General features: G+C 35.9%; 1 protein-coding gene across 1 annotated transcript in view; it reads left to right on the top strand.

Moving 5' to 3' along the window:
* Positions 1 to 20,090, top strand: part of Lrp1b (LDL receptor related protein 1B) — a 2,166,816-nt gene that overhangs the window by 1,388,351 nt on the left and 758,375 nt on the right. Inside the window, exon 23 of the mRNA XM_008825194.2 lies at positions 2,340 to 2,585. Within this exon, the coding sequence (XP_008823416.1) occupies positions 2,340 to 2,585 (246 nt within the window). The remainder of the gene's footprint in view (positions 1 to 2,339; positions 2,586 to 20,090) is intronic.

The following is a 20,090-nucleotide window of genomic DNA, read 5'->3' on the forward strand; positions in this document are numbered from 1 at the left end:
ATATATAATTGACATATGTTCTCCCTCATATGTGGATCCTAACACCAGACTCTGATAAATAAGTGTGCAACCAGACATAACTACAGGAACCAGGATAATGGAAAGGAACCAGGGAGGTAAAGGGAAAGAAATAACCTAAAAGAGAAGAACAGTAGGAAACAGGCCTTAATAAGGGAGATATGGATAAAAATTGGGTTAGTTTAAGGGAGAGGGGAGGGAAGGGTATACAAGGAACCTAGGGGATAAAGGGAAAGAAGGAGCTCAAGAGAGGTAGGACCATAGGAGAAGGGTATTAGTAAGGGAGAAGGGGGAAATGGGGGAACCTTAAGTGGGAAAAGCATGATGGAGGGGTGAGACAATGTGAGAGATAAATAATGCCTAGGTAGTTTTGAAAACCAGAGAGAACCATATTACTCCTACAACGTACTGACAAATTATACATAGCAGATCAAGAAATATATGCATATGTAAGGTTTATCTGAGAACAACTAATCTTTGCCCCAAACTTATCTGCATGACACACAGTAATTAAAAATGCGAGGATGGTGGAACTAACCTTCTTGGATGTTTAACAGACATACCTTGAGGTCTATAATTAAAGTTTTTAAAAGAAGTTTCAGGGTTAACGACAAGGCTAGACTTCAAAAACCAATAAGGGATGACAGTGCAAATATTGACATTCAATTTGTATGTTCAGTTTTAGATTTCAGTGTGAGTTTCACTTGCCCTAAAACCGATCACTTAAATCCACAGATGGCATTAGAACTTCTCGGTAATAAGATAAAAGATATTTGAAATAAATTGCAAACATTGTGACAATTTTTTTTTACCTGCTGGGCACAATGACATTTCTTTACAGTAATTCTCTTGAAAAATAATGTCAATTGAACTAAAATGGGAAAATATTCCAAAATGACTACAGTTTTCAAATGATTATGATTGCTGCTGAGCGAGCATATTTGGAAATGAATCTTTTTTTTTTCCTTCCAAAATAATGCTTAACTTGAATTGAATGCTTAGAGTGGTTAATGAAATCACTTTCCTTTTCTTATTATTGTAACAAAAAATTTATTATTTTTATTTTATGTGTATGAGTGTATTGCCTGCCTGTATGTGAGTGCACCCGTGTCGTGCAGTGCCTCAGAAGTCAGAAGAGGGCGTCGGATCCCCATGGAACTGGAGTTAAGGACGGTTTGTAGCTTCCATGTGGGTGCTGGGAATCGAACCCGGGTCCTTTGCAAGAGCAGTCAGTGCTCTTAACCACTGAGCCATCTCTCCAGCCCTACTATAACTTTTTTGATGACTACATATAATATAGAGAAGAGGTGAGGCACACTGAAATTTGTAAAATGTAAAAATGGTCTGGACTTTCTCTATGTAGACCAGGTTGGCCTCAACTCACAGAGATCTACCTGCCTCAGATTCCAAAGGCTGGGATGAAGGGCATGTGTCATCATACCCGACTCTTTTTGGACAAAGAACCAGAAAGCTCTTGACCTTGCTACTATGTGCTCATTGGCTCCCTAGATAGGGAACAGAGCAGCTGTAAAAACAAAAATTTTCTATTTTTTTCAAGAGCATGACATTCAAAAGCTTTCTCACATAGACAGTGTTGGCTCAACTTACTTATATACTTTCAAGACTTTAATATTATTCATCCAATATTTTTAGTTACTTACTCAGTGTCAGGCAGGGACTTAGTTGTTGGGTCTACATTGATAAACAGAAGAGATATTTTCTTTTTCTTTAGAAACTATATTGCTTCTGCAGTGGACAGTGCTAACTCATGATCCCCACTAAACTATCAGTGTAACTTTGTAGTGTATCACTTGTTTTATTTAAATGATTTCTTTGAATTACTCTCAAAGACCAATATATAGGACACCGGTACTAAGAAAACCATTCTTCATTATCACTACCGATCAATTACAGATGCATATATTCTGGTTTATTTATAAACGTTAATTCAAATATTCAGATCATCAATAGGTGTTTATCTCTTTTGGACAAATCTACAACTGATTTTTTACAGCTTCAAAAAAGGTTTAGAGTAATCTTTCCAGTGTTAACAGAAATAATGAACACAATTTATTTTGATGGGTTAACCCAAACTGTACTCCAGAGTTTAATAGAAGCAAAAACTTTCATTCTCAATTCCTATCATTTAGAAATAAATTCTGTCATCGAATCATTTCTAGCATTATTTCTGACCTCTTCCCTGTGGGGGATTTTCTTATATTCATTCAGAGTATACTGACTTCAATTCCACATGTAGAGAATTGATTCAATGAGTAGAACGGAATGAGGAAAATATGACCCGTCACCTGTCCTTGTTATAGATGAATGTTCTCTGAACAACGGAGGCTGTAGCAACCACTGTTCAGTTGTTCCTGGAAGAGGAATTGTCTGTTCCTGCCCAGAAGGACATCAGCTCAAGCAAGACAATAAAACCTGTGAAATTGTGGATTACTGTGCCACCCACCTGAGGTGCAGCCAAGTGTGTGAGCAGCGTAAGCACACAGTCAAGTGCTCCTGTTACGAAGGCTGGAAGCTGGCTGTGGACGGGGAAAGCTGCACCAGTGTTGGTAAGTAGACACTAAGTTTTAAGAAAAACATTCCAGGGTCTAGATAGATGGCTCAGTGTTTAAGAGCACTGTCTGCTCTTACAGATGACCCCAGTTTGATTCCCAGCATCCACATGGTGGCTAACAACCATCTGTAACTCCAGTTCCAGGGGAATTTGATGCTCTTCTCCAACCTCCATGGGCATTGCACTACATGAGTGCACTTACATACATGCAGGCAATACACTCACACACAAAATACAAATAATAAATAAATTTTTTTTTGAAAAAGAAAAACATCCCGAAATATCTTCAAAAATTAGCAAGAGGATGACACTTATTTTAGATACAATATTTTACTGTTAAGAGTCTCTTTAGACCTATTCCAAAATCTGGAGAGGAAATGTTATTTTTACTGTTCTAACATGCCCATTATAACAATTTACTCATCATAGCATGTTATAAAAATAATATATAGTAAGGGCTGGAGAGAAGGCTCAATAGTTAAGAGCAATGGCTACTTGGTTTTGTTTCCCTGGACACTCATGACAGCTAACAACTGTCTGTAACTTCAAGTTCCAAGGAATCCCATGATCTCTTCCGGCCTTTAAAGGTATTGCAAGACACAGTTGGAATTGCTTACATCCAGGCAAAACACTCATACACAAAAATGAAAATAACTATAAAAATTAAAAAAGAAACATTTATGGCACCAATACAGCACTTCACAACAATTGAACCTTAGATAATGGTGGCTTTGTGTCCTCCTCTAAATCTCACTAAGTCCAGGGTATACATACAGGTCTGTGGATAGAACCAAAGAGGTTTATAATCTTTGCTGAGAAAAATATCAGACCATCACTTTCCTTAACTACTAGATGAGAGCAAGCATTTCTTTCAGTTATGGATATATGCTTCAGAGCAGAGAAGCTGTTACCAACAAGTGTGGATTAGCATTAGAAATAACAGATATAGCAGCTGGAGAGATGGCTCGGTGGTTAAGAACACTAGCTGTTCTTGAAGAAGACCCAGGTTCAAATCCCAGCACCCACATGGCAGCTAACAACTGTCCATAAATCCAGTTCCAGGGGATCCAACAGCCTCTTCTGACCTCCGTGGGCATTGCAGGACACGGGTGCACTTACCTACATGCAGGCAATACACACATACTCACATAAAAATAAAAATAATAAATAAAATATTTTTAAAAAGAAATAACAGATATATGTATATTTTGTGTTATACATAGTTCAAAATGTCATTCATATTCAGACTTTGAATATTACTGCTCATTCCTAATAGGAGTCAGTGATAATGATTTGGCTACTGTTAGATCTTAAATATAAAATCTCTTCCTTCTTACTGTTCCTTCATTTTCCTCATTCTTTACTTGATTCTCTCTTCAAATGTTCTTCTTTATTGAATTTCATTTGTCTATGTTTATATATCTTGACATTTAAAAAATACAAAAAAAAAAGAAAAAAATTCAAGGCATTGTTTTAATGAATCTTTAAAATTCATTGTCTTTGAACTAACTCAAGATTTTCTAATACAAAAATAAATGAAGATAGGGATAAAAGTATCTTATTAAATAAATTTTAATTTTAAGCCAACATAAATATGTTAATAAGTCCTTTATTACTGCATCCAAAGGTTCATTTTGTCTAATCTTGATGATTGATTGTATTTCAATGTATTTATTTTCTTATCTATAATATGTATTTTTAAAATTTCCTGCTCTTTTAGTTTATGAACATTTCTGGAGTAATCCATAATGTTTATTAGACTGCTGAGAACCTGTACATCCTAAGTTTTTATTCATTATGTTTCATCAACTTAGGTTATACTTTTCCTTCTCCTTTTCTAGAAATCCTAACTATTCATTTAGAACTCTGAATAAATGTTTCTATTATTAACTCTTTACTAAATATTCATTTCCTTCATGTATGTTCCTTTTTTATATATATAATACTACATCTCTGAAAATACATGGCCATGATATGTTTTGGCTGTTTTCTGTTCCTGTCTTTCTCAATTCTTTCTTCATTATATCATTCCAATGAAATAATGAGATTTTTTTAAAATCAACTTACAGATTTTTCTTCTGTGTTCTAAATAATATCTAGCTTAGTTTGAGAAAAATAATGTGTAACCAATAAAAATTATCTTTTCAGAGATCTTTAAATTAGTTTAATCATTTAATTCTATGATAATTTGTGGTTTTCTACTGTTATGAGTCCTAGAGTATAACATAAGGAATTTATTCTACTATTTCTTCTCCAAGATTCCTAAATAGAGTAATCATTTTAAAAAAGGCTGAAAAGATCAATTTATTGTGGTGAAATATTGATTTCATTTACTTATGTTCAGAGTGGAGAAATAATAGATCATATTGGACCTCAGACATATGATGATCATAGTTCAGTGAAAGCTCTGAGTCTTGGATATAGATAAAATTAGTGTATTCTGAGTGGTTTGGGAACACATGAAATAACTAACAAGTTTACTATTAGAAAAATCAGCATTTGAATGCAAGTGGCCAGGCACAATAATAATTCCTCTAATGGAACCAACCACAACTCAGGAAGAAATGCCTGAAATACTAAGTCCCCATTATCACCTGCTCATTTTACAGTTGGCTTTGTTCATAATGAAGAAAAAAATTTAATTGAAATTAATAATTTTTTTATTTAAGCTTCCCCCAATAACATTCTTTGTTTAAAAAGTAACATTATTACATTGAAGAACTTTGTACAGGTGGAGAATTTGGAAAGGGAGTGAGTGGCAAACTCACAGGAACAGTGACAAATTTCATTGTTGAAGCTTGCATATTAGTTACCATTCTGTTGCTCTGATAAAAAAAAAAAAAAAAAAAACAAAACAAAAAACGACAGCAAAATATAAGTAAGTAAAAAAACACTGAGACAAAGGGACAAAGGAAGAGTTTATTTGAGTTTACAGTCCCAGAAGGATTAAAGTTTATCATGGCAGGAAGACATGGTGGCAGTAGCAAAAAGCAGAGCCCTCACATCTTCAAGCAAGCACAGGAAACAGAGAGCAGCTGGAAAACTGGAAAGGTTTAACAACTCTCAAAACCCACCCCCAATGATGCACTTCCTCCCAAAAGACCATACTTCTTAAAACCTCCCAAAACAGTGCCACCAACTGGGGAAAGAAATGTTCAATCACTTGAAGCACATGGGTGACATTTTCATTCAAACCACCACATTCCAGTCCCTGGCCCCCATAGGATCATGATCATATAAAATGCAAAATGCATTTATTTAGTCCACCTCAAAGTCCTTACAGTCTTTACCAGTCTGGATACTATTCAAAGTTCAGAAACCAAAGTCTCTTCCAAGACACAAGTAATCTCTTAACTCTAAGTTCTTGTATAATCAAAAGACAAATTCTATACTCCCAACATACAATGGAAACCAATACACATTCCCATTCTAAAAGGAAGGAATGGGGGCTTGCTTACTGAATAAATACTGATCCAATACAAGACTAAAACCCAGCAGTGCAAACACCAAACCCTGCAGCTCCATGTCAAACATCTCTAAATTTACTTCCAAAGGCTTTAGATGGATCAGCCCCTCCAGCCTTGCTGTGTGCAAAATACATCTTTCTTTTGGGCTGGTACCAGTCCCTGTGTAGCTCTCATTGGCAGATGCCTCTGGAGTCAAGTATCTCCATTCTCTTGCCAACCTGCCTTTACCTTCACAGCTTCACATAAAGGCCTATCAAGGCTTCTTGGCCTGTTGGTGTCTTTTTCACACAGGGAAACCACTGCTGCATGCTGCCTGATCTCAGTGGATCTCTGAAACTGAAGTGGAAGGACTGATGACCCCTTCACTTTTGCATCTTTTGTGCCTCTAAAGCTAGCACCATGTGAACTACCCTGCCAAGTTTGACTACCAGTTTGGAATGGAAGCTGATAGGCTTCATGTACTTTACCAGCAACTCTTTTGGGTTGCAGCTTTCTAGAAGAACACACATTAGGCTTTTTCCTTTCAGAAGCTGAGGCTTACCTGGTTGTGATCTTGCCCTTTAAGAAGTGCAAATCTTTAGGTCTTTCCTTAAAGACTTTAATCTCCTTAACAAAGACAGCCTCTCCTTAAGCACGTGCCTTGGCTCTAACATTAAGCTTCCTAGTGAGCTTTTTTGACCTAAACTCTACATTTTGCATTTCTGGCCCACTATTCTTTCTCACAGTAGATCTGCAAAATATTTACCATTAATAGCCACACCACCATTTCCACATTCGACTTTCTTGAAATTTCTTCTGCCAAAGAAATTAGTCCACTACATTTCAACTTAGCTTCAGGTAAGTGCTTAGGCTGTGGGTAGAGAGCAGCCAGACTCTTTGCCAAAATATCCCAGTTGTTGCCTGTCATTGCATCCTTCTGGAACTACATTGTTCTCTGAACTACTTATTTCCAGGCTCCTACTACAATGGCATGTTTAGCTCTGCTTGCAGTAGTCAAACACTTTTCTAGTTTAAACTTCCGAAATCTTCCATATGGCCCCCAAAACCACACGGTCATATTCTTCACAACAACAATCTTCTCTCTGTTACTGACTTCTATATTAGTTACCTTTCTGTTGTTGTGATAAAACACTGTGACCAAAGGAACTTACAGAAGGAAGGGATTCCTGTATGGAGCTTACAGTTCGAGAGGAATTAGAGTCTATCATGGAGGGGAGGTGTGGTGACAGGAGATGGCCAGAGCAGAATGCAGAGCCCTCATATCTTCAATCAGACACAGGAAACAGAGAGAAACTGGAAAACTGGCAAGGCTTATGAACACTCAAACGCTTCCCTGGTAATGTGCTTCCTCCAGTAAGGCCACACCTCCTAAAACCTCCCAAAACAGTGCTGCCAGCTGGGTGCAAAATGTTCAAACAGTTGGAGCCTATGGGGGACACTTCTATGTAATCCACCATAGTTGGTAGTATAGTTTTGTCAGTAAAGAATATTCAAAATTTATAATAGACATAAATTTTCCAAATTTATATTGTAAGATCTAATTGCATATTTTTAGTTTGAGAATTATATGTTTAGTTATGAAAGTGCTTTCTATTTCTTCTTATACAAAACATCTGAGACTGTGATTTTTATATCTAGAAGTTCAATTAGGCATAGGTGAGGGCATGCTGGGGCTGTATAAGAGCTATAGAAGTAAAGTGTAAAACCTCTTGGTACCTTGTACTGAGAGAGGTCCAGCATCAAGACCTAGATACCTATGACCACGTGTAGAATGAGGACCACACTGAGCCCTCAGGGGAGGTAGGAGATATATTTCAGAGAATCAGTCCTCCCAAGACCAGAATCTGCAAATACAGAGGCCTCCCCTGTCCCTCTAGTTCACAGGAGGAGACTAGATCTCTGACTCACAAGAAGGGATGAAGGATTTCTTACATGAAGAATTTAGTCTTTTGATAATTAATCACTTACTGAAATAGAGACATAAATAACATCAACATTTATGTTATTCATATGTTTTATGAAGCATTAAATATTATTTTATATTTAAGCCAATTTTCCATATATAAAGACTTATTTTGTTTCCATTATTCCATCTAATTGAAAATGCAGAAAATTTACAGAACATTAAAAGTTGTCTAATTATTGAAATTTAAAGTCAATTTTTTTCTTTTAATTCCTTCAGTTCAATTATTCTCCACTTGATGCCCTTTTTAAAAGGTGTTTTATATACTGAATTTAAAGCTTGTCTACTCATCTTGACATTAAAGAACAAAAGAAAAGAAAACAAAATTAAAGTATTTCTTTTTCTAAGAACTGTAGATTTTATGATGAGTTATAGCCAGGACAAATCTTGAATTTTCCCCTGTCATTCTATCATGTGCTCTTACTTGCTTCATGAATTCTTCAGAAACTGCCTTTTACTGCACTACTGAGCTGTGTCGTTTTTTACGTTCACTCCTAACACCTTGCTTGTTAAATATAATGATTAGCTATCAATATTACATTTATGATTTTAATTTTTAGTAAGTTTTACAAGTTTCACTTTTCTTTCTGATATCTTATTTTCTCCTTACTTTTCTAAAATGCTCTACTTTTCCACTGCCTTAATTTACCAACACATTTACTGAAGTAGTGATTAACTTACTGACATCCATGAAATTACTACTTAATCTACAACTTTTCTAATTCTAGTCTCGTTACTCTTTGGTAGTCACTCCTTCCCCTGGTCCTCCAGCCATTTCACAACATATTTCTAGAATTATTAAATATATAAGCATAACTTTCTTTTATTTTCTCTTAATCTGAGCCAACTTACATTTTTGAAACCTTTTCCTTTGTTCTTATTCTCCCATTTGTTAATTTTACAGATTTTTTAAAAAGGGTTTTGCAATTTAAATTATAATTTTGGAAAGAGGTTATGACATACATAAACACATGTATATGATCATCTTTGGACATAGTATGTCCATTTCCCAATCCTTTATTCTCACATATGTCTGTATATACTCCCGTGGTAAATTCCTTTCTACTCTGAAAAATTCTTGATCTCCAAAAATCTAATTTCCATGGCATTTACATTTCCACAGATACCATCTTTCTTTCTTTCCAGTTCTGTTCCCCAGGTATCAGAGATCACTCAAAAATTAATTGGTTTCTGTATTGGTAGGTTTCCATATGGCCTTCTCAAAAGGCGTTTAGTGTTAGAACTCCCTCGCTATCCTGCTTTCTTTTCTTTTGTCTCTGAAGCACACTTCATTATCACTCTCTACAGACCATTCAAATTTGGCTCACATATTTTCTTTTAAGATATGTATCATTATATGAACACATATTTTTAAAATTATTTATTTAATAACCACATAATTAGAAAAAGCATTTCATTACAACAGCTTTGACATAATTCAATAACAATTTCCAGAGCTAAGATGCATCCCTTTCAAAACTGGCTATAAATTTTTAGGTTTATAGTTGAATTAATACAGTTATACAATACTGTAATCAATATAAACCCTATAAGACATAAAATTGAATGAGATTTTAACCTTTGAAGATCTCCATTACATTTAAAAAAAATAATGTTTCATAGAGAAAAACTCTCTCTCTCTTTTTTATTATTATTTTTTTTTGGTCTTTTTCTTTCCTGTAGCCCCAGCTGTCCTGGAACTCACTATGTAGACAAGGCTGGCCCTGAACTCACAGAGATCTGCCTGCCTCTGCCTCCTGAGTGCTGGGATTAAAGGTATGTGCCACCACACCTGGCTCCAAAACTCATTTTTAATGCAACTAACACTTGGATGTTCCTCTAATCACTATATATCTGATTATTACTAGTCACAGTTGGTTACTTTCTGAGATCCTTGGCACCTGAGCACAGTTATAAAGTCATTAGGTTGATTTCAAAGGTAATGTTTATGAACACATATTTTGACATTTATATTAATAATATCACCAGTGCTACCATCTATCACCTAACTTTTTTTTCTATAAGTACTGTTTTTATACCTGTATAAAAACAGGTATAGAACAGTTGCTATATGCAGCTACTATGTTACTTCTAAACACTAAATAGTGTCACATCATATGTAACCATTTTTATTTCTTAGCCATATACAAATAAATTCTTTTGACACTTTGTGCTGGTAATGATCCTAAAGCCAGAGTATACTTATACTTACAGATTTGTGTAACAATTTCTTTAGGAACAGAATCAGTAACTTTCTTTTTACCTGACAAGAATCAGCTTAAGAGAAGAATTTATTTTGACTAGTGTTTAGAAGAGATTTAGTCCATCACGCTGGGGAAGCAAAGGTGTGGGTGGCTGCAGGGTGATGGAAGTGTTTGGAAACTGCTTGTTATTTGGCATCAATTTCGAAGCAGAAAACTCTGACTAAAAATGCAGTGGCCTGTAGCACTCAAGCATTGCCCCTCTGGCCCTTCTGCCAGAAGGGCCTTGTGGTCAAAAAGATCTACAACCTCCCACAAAATGCCACCAGCTGGGATACTAATTGTGCAGATATATGGGAGACGTTTCACTTTCAAACCATTGTGTTCTATTATTGGGGAAACAGCCTCATGGCCATCTCAAAATGCAAAACTTGTACTTAGTCCAACTTCAAAATTGTCTTCAAAGTTTTAGCAGTTTTGAACACAGTTCAAAAGTTCAGTATTTTCTGAGACCTGAGGCATCTCTTAACTGTGAGCCTCTGTAAGGTCAAAAATAAGTTATATGCTTCTGATGTATAGTGGGGTAAACAGGTGAATAATAAAGAAAGACCAGACAAAATCCCAGCACTACAAAACTAAACCCTTGACTCCATGTCCAACAGTTGGGGTGTATTCTGGTACCATTGGGGCTTGTTCAGGCGTGAGTAGTTCTGTTCCAACTGTTCCTGCAGCACAGGCTAGGTCTCTTGTGGCTGCTCCACTTGGTGCCTATAGCTTTCTTAACTTGTTTGCTGTCTTCATTTCTTTTCCTGTTGCTGTGATAAAATACTTTGACAAAAGCACCTAAAGGGAGGATGGTTTTATTTGCCTTAGAGTATGAGGTCACAATCCTGCCTGGCAGCAGAGGCACAGCAGCAGGTGATTTAGGCAGCTAGCCATATTGTATCCACATTGAAGAAGAAGAGAGGTGAATACTTGTGTATAGCTCACTTTCTCCTTTTTTTATGTAGTCCAGGATCCCAGCCCAAGGAATGGTGCCAACCACAATATGCAGGTCTTCCCATATCAATTAACCTCATCACAATCATCACCCCAACAGGTGATGCTCAAATACCTGTCTCCCAAATGATTTTAGATTTCATCAAGTTGACAATTGAGACTAACCACCACAGCCTTATGTACACATTTCTGGTATCTCCAGTATCCCAGGGCCCTCATTGCAATTTAGGTTTTGCCTTCACAACTCCATGCAGTGGCCTCTCAAGACTGACTTTCCACTCACTTCTCAGCTTCATCAGCTTTTATTGGGAACCTTGGCATAAGAGTCCATGATTCCATAACTCTTGCACACTGCTTACCTGCAAAATTAAGACCACATGGGAGTGCCAGATTCTGCTGCCCTCTTGAGATGGTGCCTGGCATGTTTGAATACAGCTTCAGAGCCTCTGTGTATTTTTATGACTGAATTTGGCAAAATACCTCCCTAGGTTGTCATTTTCTAGAAAAAGCACTCTGGATTCTCTATCGTTTCAGGCTCTGTATTTGAAACAAATATTTTTCAAATGAGTCTTCAGTTTTTGATCCCAGAACCATCCAAGAGTCAGATTTACACTCAAAGTATCTTTCCCAGTTACCCAGTGGAAAGTGTACAGTTGCGCATTAGTGGTGCATATCTTTCTTAACAATTGCAGCCACTTTCTCCCAACCCAACCTATGTGAAACTTTAACCAGGTTCGCAATGCTTTCCTCACACAACTGAATGGTTTTTACATCTTTCTGTTCTATATTCTTTCTCTCACTGTAACTCTTGCTAAAAAATGAGTAGTAATTATACAACAGTTTAAATGTTCTGAAGTCTTGCAATTCTGTCCAGCAAATTAGTCTGTTACTTTTGAATTCCACCTCCTTCAAATTTTCAGGACACAAGCAGAGCACAGACTGATTCTTCAATAGATGTAACAAGAATGATCTCTATCCATTTCCCCATTGAGTCTTTGTTCTCTTCAGAAACCTTATAAGTAATGACATCACTGTAGTTTTCATTTTTCATTGTAGTTTTCTATTAGCATTCTGTTCTTCCACAGTCCTGCTAAAGCAGCTTGTAAAGCTCTGCTTACTGAGTTTTAATACTTCTCTGGCCTGCAACTCTTCCTTCAAGCAGATATAAAGCCCTGCAGGCCACATAATCAATTTTTTACAACAACTCAACTACTGTATGCTGATTTTCTTTGTTAGTTATTTTTCTTGTTACTCTGGCCAAATACTTGCCAAAAAGCAACTTAAGATAGGAAACGTTTTGCTTTGACTCATAGTTTGAAGGATTTAATCCTTCAAAAGGCATGGCACTGGACAACCCCATGACAGTGGAATCATGTGGCAGTTGCTTGATCCATAGCAGAGAGCTGGGGCTGGAAATGGAGTGCCTGAGAACCTTCAAGCCCCACCCCTAGGATGCTATGTCTACCAGCTAGATCCCCTTTGAAAAGGTAGCAGTGCGACAAACTGGGTTCCAAATATTCAAATGCATGATCTACTAGGGAGACAGTTCACGTTCAGACCATAACTGGAACAATGTTACTGAATCAATGAATATGCTTACAATCATTACTACAAGATAGAGCTACCTGCTCCTCCAATGCTTACACAGTCTGCATTTGTACCAATGGTACATTTCTTAAGTGCCCACATTTTATACAGCTCTGCAACTTGTCCAACTTTCAATTCCTTTCTCTCTGATTCATGGAAGTATTGGGAATTTACTCTCCTTTTTGTTTCTTAGCACTTACCAATTGAAGCATATCACCATATGCTAATTATACATTTGTATTCTTTAGTCTTGGTCATTTTCCTATAAAGATTATTGTCTTTTACTACTAATCTATAGGAAGTAAGTCCTCATTTTAAGTTAGAGCTATTTCAAATATCTTCTCTTATCAGCAATCATCTATTGATGTCACTCATAGTGCCATTCCTTGAATAAATTCTCTGACATTTTCAATCCCCCCTGTTTTCCTTTCTTTGCCTCATTATTTTCCTTACTTTTTCTAGATCTGCTTTACATTCAAAGTCTTCTAACTCAATGGTTTTCTTTAAAATATCTATCTATATGACCACATATATAGAATCTAATAAAGGACACTGGGCTGTATCTTAGTAATGTAAGATTTATTTTCTTCACCCTTCCTCCAATAAGTTCTCTCAATCTCTCTCCTTATCTCTCTTCTACATGCACACATGTGCATACACGCACACACACACACACTCAAAGACACACATATATACATACATACATACGTATCAAGCGTAAATTCCAAACATTCGTCAATAAAAAGGTAGATGAAGGTTTTCTTAAACTAAATGTTTAAGCAGAGATATTTTGAAAAAGAACAATAAAAATGGAGAAAATGATTAAAGAGGAAGAAACAGCAAAGCAATTTTTTAAAAAAAGTATAGTCAGCATTGATGACATAATTTTAAATTCAGAAACTTCAATAATACTTGAAAGTTGTTCTTGGCCTTCATCCACTGATTTATTTACGCTGCCTTCCCATGCATTGTACTTGAGGCATTTGGCAGTTATTCCTTTCTGAGATAGTTAGACCAGCAGAATGGGGACAAGGAAGTACTGACAGACATCGAGGCTGACAATTGAACACCACCTCAGAAGACTGTGCTTGCTAAAGGAAACATGTATGATGCTGGGACACAGAAATCCAAATAAATTCTCACATACAGAAACAAAAAAGATAGTAAAATTTGAAATACGAGAGAAAAATTGTACCTATCACACCTATCACATCATTCTTTCTTGCATGATACTATATTAACATAAAGAAGCAGATATAGTTCACATAGAATTAAAGGTGTGGAGTTAGAATAACAATTTACCCAGAAAGGATCATTGTACAGAGTCATTTTCTTACACAAATCATGCACTTTCTGTCTCAGAAAACGTATTCTGTGGATTTGTCATGGGACAGAGGAAAACAAAGAAGAGAATAGCTGATGGAAGTCTTGTGAAGGCATTCTAGATTCTGCTTCTGGAGAATTACATTTAAAAATAAACCCTTCACTTTGAGGATGATCATGGCAACCTTTGTTTTATTTAGAAATCAGGTTTTTAAAGAAAGCAGAGGACTTTAAAGTCATTTCTTCATAAAGACTGTGACACACAAGTTTGTGTTGTGAAATTCAATCATTTATGAGACAAAATGTAGTATCCTAGAAGAAATGTTAGAAAGTTGTAAAAAATGGGTGACTGTTTCTTCCAAATTGATTTTCATTCCAAATTGAGTTTGTCCCGAATGCAGTTAATATGACTGTGACAAAATTGAAAGAAACCCGAATGATGCTTATTTTATTTGATTTCTAGATGTTTTATATAAATTTCTTTTGATTAAAATAAAAACCTTTGTATGATCCAAGGTCTTAAAATTCAATATTCTTGATTTCTCACTACTTTATGAAATAACATATTGGATTTTTCATTTTAGTTTTAGTTTCTCAAAAGAAAAATAATAAACAAAAATGTCAGCAGAAACCTTAAAGGTGCAGATTTTTGTAGAAGTTTTCTAGCTTCATGCTTCAAATATAAAAGAATACAAAAATTTGCAGTTTGATTTTTGATCTCTAGTAAACTGGTTTCTTGTAGTCAAGCATAATCCTGTAAATATTTACCAACTCGAGTGTTTCTTAGCTTGAAAAGACTATAAAAAATACAAACACTTGAAAAAGTCTTTGAATTTTTTTTCTAATTTTTTTCAAAGAAAGTAAATAACTGCTAAGTTTATTCTTTGATTTCATTTTTCAGAGGATTTCATACCTGAGTACTGTATTTACATCATTTCTAATCCTCCCACATCCCCTTCTAACTTCTCCTGTATCTCCCCCACTCCTCAAATGCATTATCTCTTCTTATTTAATTACAACTTATATATACATATGTATATTCATGTGTATGCTCATGTATAAAACCTACTGAGTCTATTTAGTGTTGCTTGTATGTACATGCATTTAAGTAGATCTAGTGGGATTGGATAAACTATTAGGAAACTCATGCATTTAAAAAACTGGTCATCCCTCTCATAATAGTCATTGATTGCTCATATCTCTTCATCTAGTGACAGGACCTTGTGAAATGTCCCCCATCCACATTGGCAAATTAACTGGTTTCATTATTTAGGTCTTGTTTAGGCAATCATATTACTGAAATTTTATGAGTACAAAAAATTTCCCTGTCATGTCTAGAAGATTTTATCTAGAAACAGGCATCCTGGTCCTCTGGCTCTTACAATCTTTCCACCCCCTCTTCCATGATTTTCCCTGAGTCTTAGGTGTAGGGGTCATATTATAGATATATCAGCTGGTATTGGACACCATGCAGTCATTTATTATTTGCATTTTTCCAGCTGTGGATTTCTGTACTAGTTTCCATATGTAACAAAAGAAGTTTCTTTGATGAGGGGTAAGAGCTATATTTATCTGTGGATATAAGGATAAGTGCTTAGAATACAGCTAGAAATTATATTGGTTTAGGAAATTGGCACCACTTAGGTATTCCTCTAGAGCCTATGACATCTCCAGTCGGGATATTTGACTAGGTTTACAATATTAAGCATGAATGTCTTCCTTTATAGAGTGGGTCTTAAGTTCAATTATACAGTTGTTGTCTACCCACAAAATATTAATGCTATGAGAGCTAGTTCTAAGGGCAGAGGCTTCCAGGTCAGTTCTTGCTGGATTCCTCCAAGTTCACTGAACAAAGTATGTAGTATTTTCAGCAATAGGGCCTTCAGAATAGCCAGAGTTAACCATTTTTGTGCAGTTTATATATTTGTTTGTGATCTTAAACAAGATTCAATATTACTTGTTTTTTAAAAAATTGCATACAACATATAAAATATAAACATCTAAATGAGTATTTTTACTCATAAAGATGATTTTGAGGGGTTTTATGGTATTTTTACATCATGCTATTCCTCCTAACTGCTATGCAGCATTTTACTGTCACTTCTCTCACACTGAAGGGCTTGGGTTGCTCTCAATGGTGAAACACATCAAATCTTGTGATGGTAAGTGTTCTCAGGACATTTGAGTAGGCAGAAGTGGAAAAACACATGTTCAAACTTACCTGTCCCCTCAGCTGTGCAGGTTCCTCCTTTTTATAGTCAAATATTTCTAAAGGGGCATGAAATATGCCCCAAAACACCTCCAGAGCAGATGAAACTTCCTGATTCCCTCAACCGTTGCTTCCTTGCTAACTTTCCATAGCAAGAAGCAGTATGTCCTTCTCTGTCTTCTACTAACTGTGCAGTTCTGCCTGTTCACTTCTGTACATTTTCTGATCCTTGCTTTCATCCTGTTAAAAATATGGATGACAAAGTCACTAACCTTGTAGGAAAGCTACAGGATTTGAAACTTATGGCATTTAAGAATAAATCTAGTACATGGGAAACACTCATTATTTATTTTTTTTCTACGTAGTTATCTAGTAATGACTGGGAGAGGTCACCAAGTATCTGTAGGGTTCTGAGTTTGTTCCATAGCACAATAACAAAAAAAAATTAAAATTAGTTGTAAAGAGGTAAAAATAAGTGCTGGGTGTGATGGCACATGACTTTAATTCCAGTACTTGGAGGCAGAGGCAGGTGGGCCTCTGTGAGATCAAGGCTACCCTGGTCTACATAATGAGTTCCTTCCTGGTCAGCTTGGGGCTTCAAGGAGACTCTGTATAATAAAATAAAATAAGAACAAACGGGTAAAAAAAATAATCACCCAATTTAATGAGTGTGATCTTGCTGTTATTTTAATTGGTATCAAATTTTCCTAATCCTCTCAGTTTCTACTCTTACCTTATTATAGACTAGCAAAGTATTTATGGGTGACTGCCATTCTACAATCATTTCGAATAGCCCATTTTTGTTCTTCCTTCCTTTCTTTCTTTAAATATAGTGTTCAAAGTTTTTTTTTTTTATATATATTTGGGGTGTGTGTGTGTGTGTGTGTGTGTGTGTTTGTGCGTCCCTTTTCCTGTCCCTGTGTCCTTCCTTTCCTTCCCTCCTCCCTTCCTTTCTTCCTTCCTTTATTCTTGATTGGAGGTTGAAATTTTATGGCTGAATTAATGTTTTAAATAATATTTCATTATTGTGAATTCTTCTATATTTCATCAATTTTGTAGCACCTTTATTTAGACATAGCTTATCTACTTATTTTCATATATATTTTTAAAATGTTCATCTCATTGCCTTGTTTTTCAAAATCTCTATATTTATAATTATTCTATTTTCATTCTTTTTTTCTCTGTGTACTTATGTACATATGTATGTAAATATGTACATACATATGTGTGTGAGTTTATATATAGATATGTCTGCATATATACATGTCAGTCTTCCCATAAGTCTTTTTCTACTGTTTCACTCTTGTAAATGTACGGCCTTGAGTTTTCTAGATAATCTTTTTTTGTTCTGTTTTAACTATTTCATTCTTAAGCTTACTATCTTTTCTTTCAGTTTATTCCTTTTTATTTTATGAATTTTTTAGCTAAAATATTATTTTACTGAGTTTTGAAGGATGTGTTGTGTGACTTTTCCAGGGGAGATGTGAAAACATATCCATTCCCTCAAATGAGTCAATGAGGACAGATCAAATAAATGACTCTCCCCAGGTCTATCTTGGTGAATACATGTATTTATCAATATTATTTACAGGACAGTAACTGATGTATCACCAAAAGCCCTCTCCAGTACCACCCCAGCTTGGGTGCTGATACAGAGAAGCTGAGTCCCTTGAGTTCCTTGACAACTCATAAGAAGCTCCACCATAGAGTCCCCTCTCCCCCAGGGTTACTTATAGTTTTTATAATCTCTGGCTGGGGCCTGTGAATCTCGTTTTTTGAGCCTCCTGAGTTTTGCAAGTCTTCCTCCTCTGCCCAAAAGGAAATAAATGTTTGGATTCTGGGGAAAGAGCTGCACAACAGTGAATTTCCAATTTATTCAATTGACACAAATACATTCAAAAGCAGCAGCACTAAATTTACATTTTTTCATAAATGTAATTAAGAAAATTGTTCTACCTATAAATCTGAGTTAGGTGAATGTGCTGCATGGCTTGTTGTCACTTGACACACTTGGGAAAAGGGAGCACAGTTGGGTCATGGCCTCTATTACACTGGCCTGTTGCCATGTCTGTGAGGTATTTTCTCAACTGTTGAATGACATGGAAGGGCCCAGCCCACTGTGGCAGTGCCACCCCTGGAAGGTGGTCCTCGGTTGTATAAGAAGGCAGGCTGAGTACAGGCCAAGGGAGTAAGGCAGTAAGCAGCGTTCCTCTATGCTCTGTGCTTCACCTCCTGCCTGCAGGTTCTTTCCCCGACTTCCTTCGGTTATGAATTGTGACCTGGGAGGTATAAAATGAATCCTTTTCTCCCCAAGTTGATTTTTGTCACAGTGTTTATCATAGCAATAGAAAGTAATGAAGAGAGAACACCTACATAATTCAATGTGTGGCTGAACTGTTGACACTGAGACAAAAGTAGTGTTGGACGACTTTTATTCTTTGCAAAATTTCTTATTCATTTGTAACAAGTGGATTGAGCTGTAGTTCATATACCAGGAAAGTCACCAAGTGGGCACTTTTGTGCAACTATCAATGCAACCTAAGATTAGAGCATTTTAACAGATTCCAAAACAAAACAGAGGTTCATTAACAATCACTCCTGTTAACAGACCTAACTCATGCCCTAGCAACTCTGAATCTATTATTTATCTCTTTAGATTTGTCTGTTCTGGACATTTTGCAGAAAGAGAATCAAGCAAAAATGTGTACTTTGATGACAGGCTTCTTTTTGGCAATTTTTTTCTGTTATTTTTGCATATATCTGTGCTTTATTTGTTTATTAATGAATAATATCTATAATATGGATGTACAACGTTGTGTTTATTCATTTGCCACTTGATGGACATGAAGATTGTTCTCATTTGGGAAGTTATTATGAATAATGCTGCTATGAATATTCATCTAAATGTTTTTGAATTGACACGTATTTTCAATTGTCTTCAGTGTTTGAATTGCTGGATCATATGGTAACTAAATACGGAAATATTTAACATTTTGAAAAATAGCCAAATTGTTCTCCAAAATGGCTGTAATATTTGAAAATTCAACCAGCAGTCCAGGAGGGTTTCAGCTTCTACACAGTCCTGCCATCAGTTTTGACATCTGTTTTTGTGAAGGTGGCCACCCTCGAGGATTCAGTTGAAATAGAACCTCTGTGTGGTTTTCATCCGTGTTTACCTGATGACAAATGCCACTGTGTATATTTTAAAATGGTGACTGCCAGTCACTTACCATACAGGCAGAAATGCCTGCTCACGTGTTTTAAGTTGAGTCATTCATATTTTGATTATTGAATCATATGTGTTCTTTATCTATTTCAGATATAAACCACTAATCAGATTTGAATTATAGCCCTTACATTCAGTTCTATGATATAGTTGGGGCTGTATGTGATGTGAGATAAATTATACATCATTTTTCTACATGTGAAAACCCAATTTCATAACAGAGACTCTGTACGCTGGGCTTTGGGGAGGCTCCAAGCTGGTATGCTCCCTCTGATGCCTTCTGCTTGTTTGTTTTCAAGGCTGTCATGAGGCTAAGGAGACATTGCATTAGTACAGGCTAAAAACAGAACATGTTTTCCCATTCTTCCTTGTATTAAACAAGATTTATTTAAGAAAATATTTATTACGTTGTAACAAAACCCTTTTTCCTCTTGTTTAATGGAGGAGAGAGTTTTAGAAAGTCCTTACTAAAACATTCTGGAAATGGTTGAGTCTCTCAACTTTTAATTGTTCATTTTGTGTATT

The sequence above is a fragment of the Nannospalax galili genome, unplaced genomic scaffold (genome assembly GCF_000622305.1).
Source record: "Nannospalax galili isolate Female #2095 unplaced genomic scaffold, S.galili_v1.0 scaffold87, whole genome shotgun sequence".
Classification (NCBI taxonomy): domain Eukaryota; kingdom Metazoa; phylum Chordata; class Mammalia; order Rodentia; family Spalacidae; genus Nannospalax; species Nannospalax galili.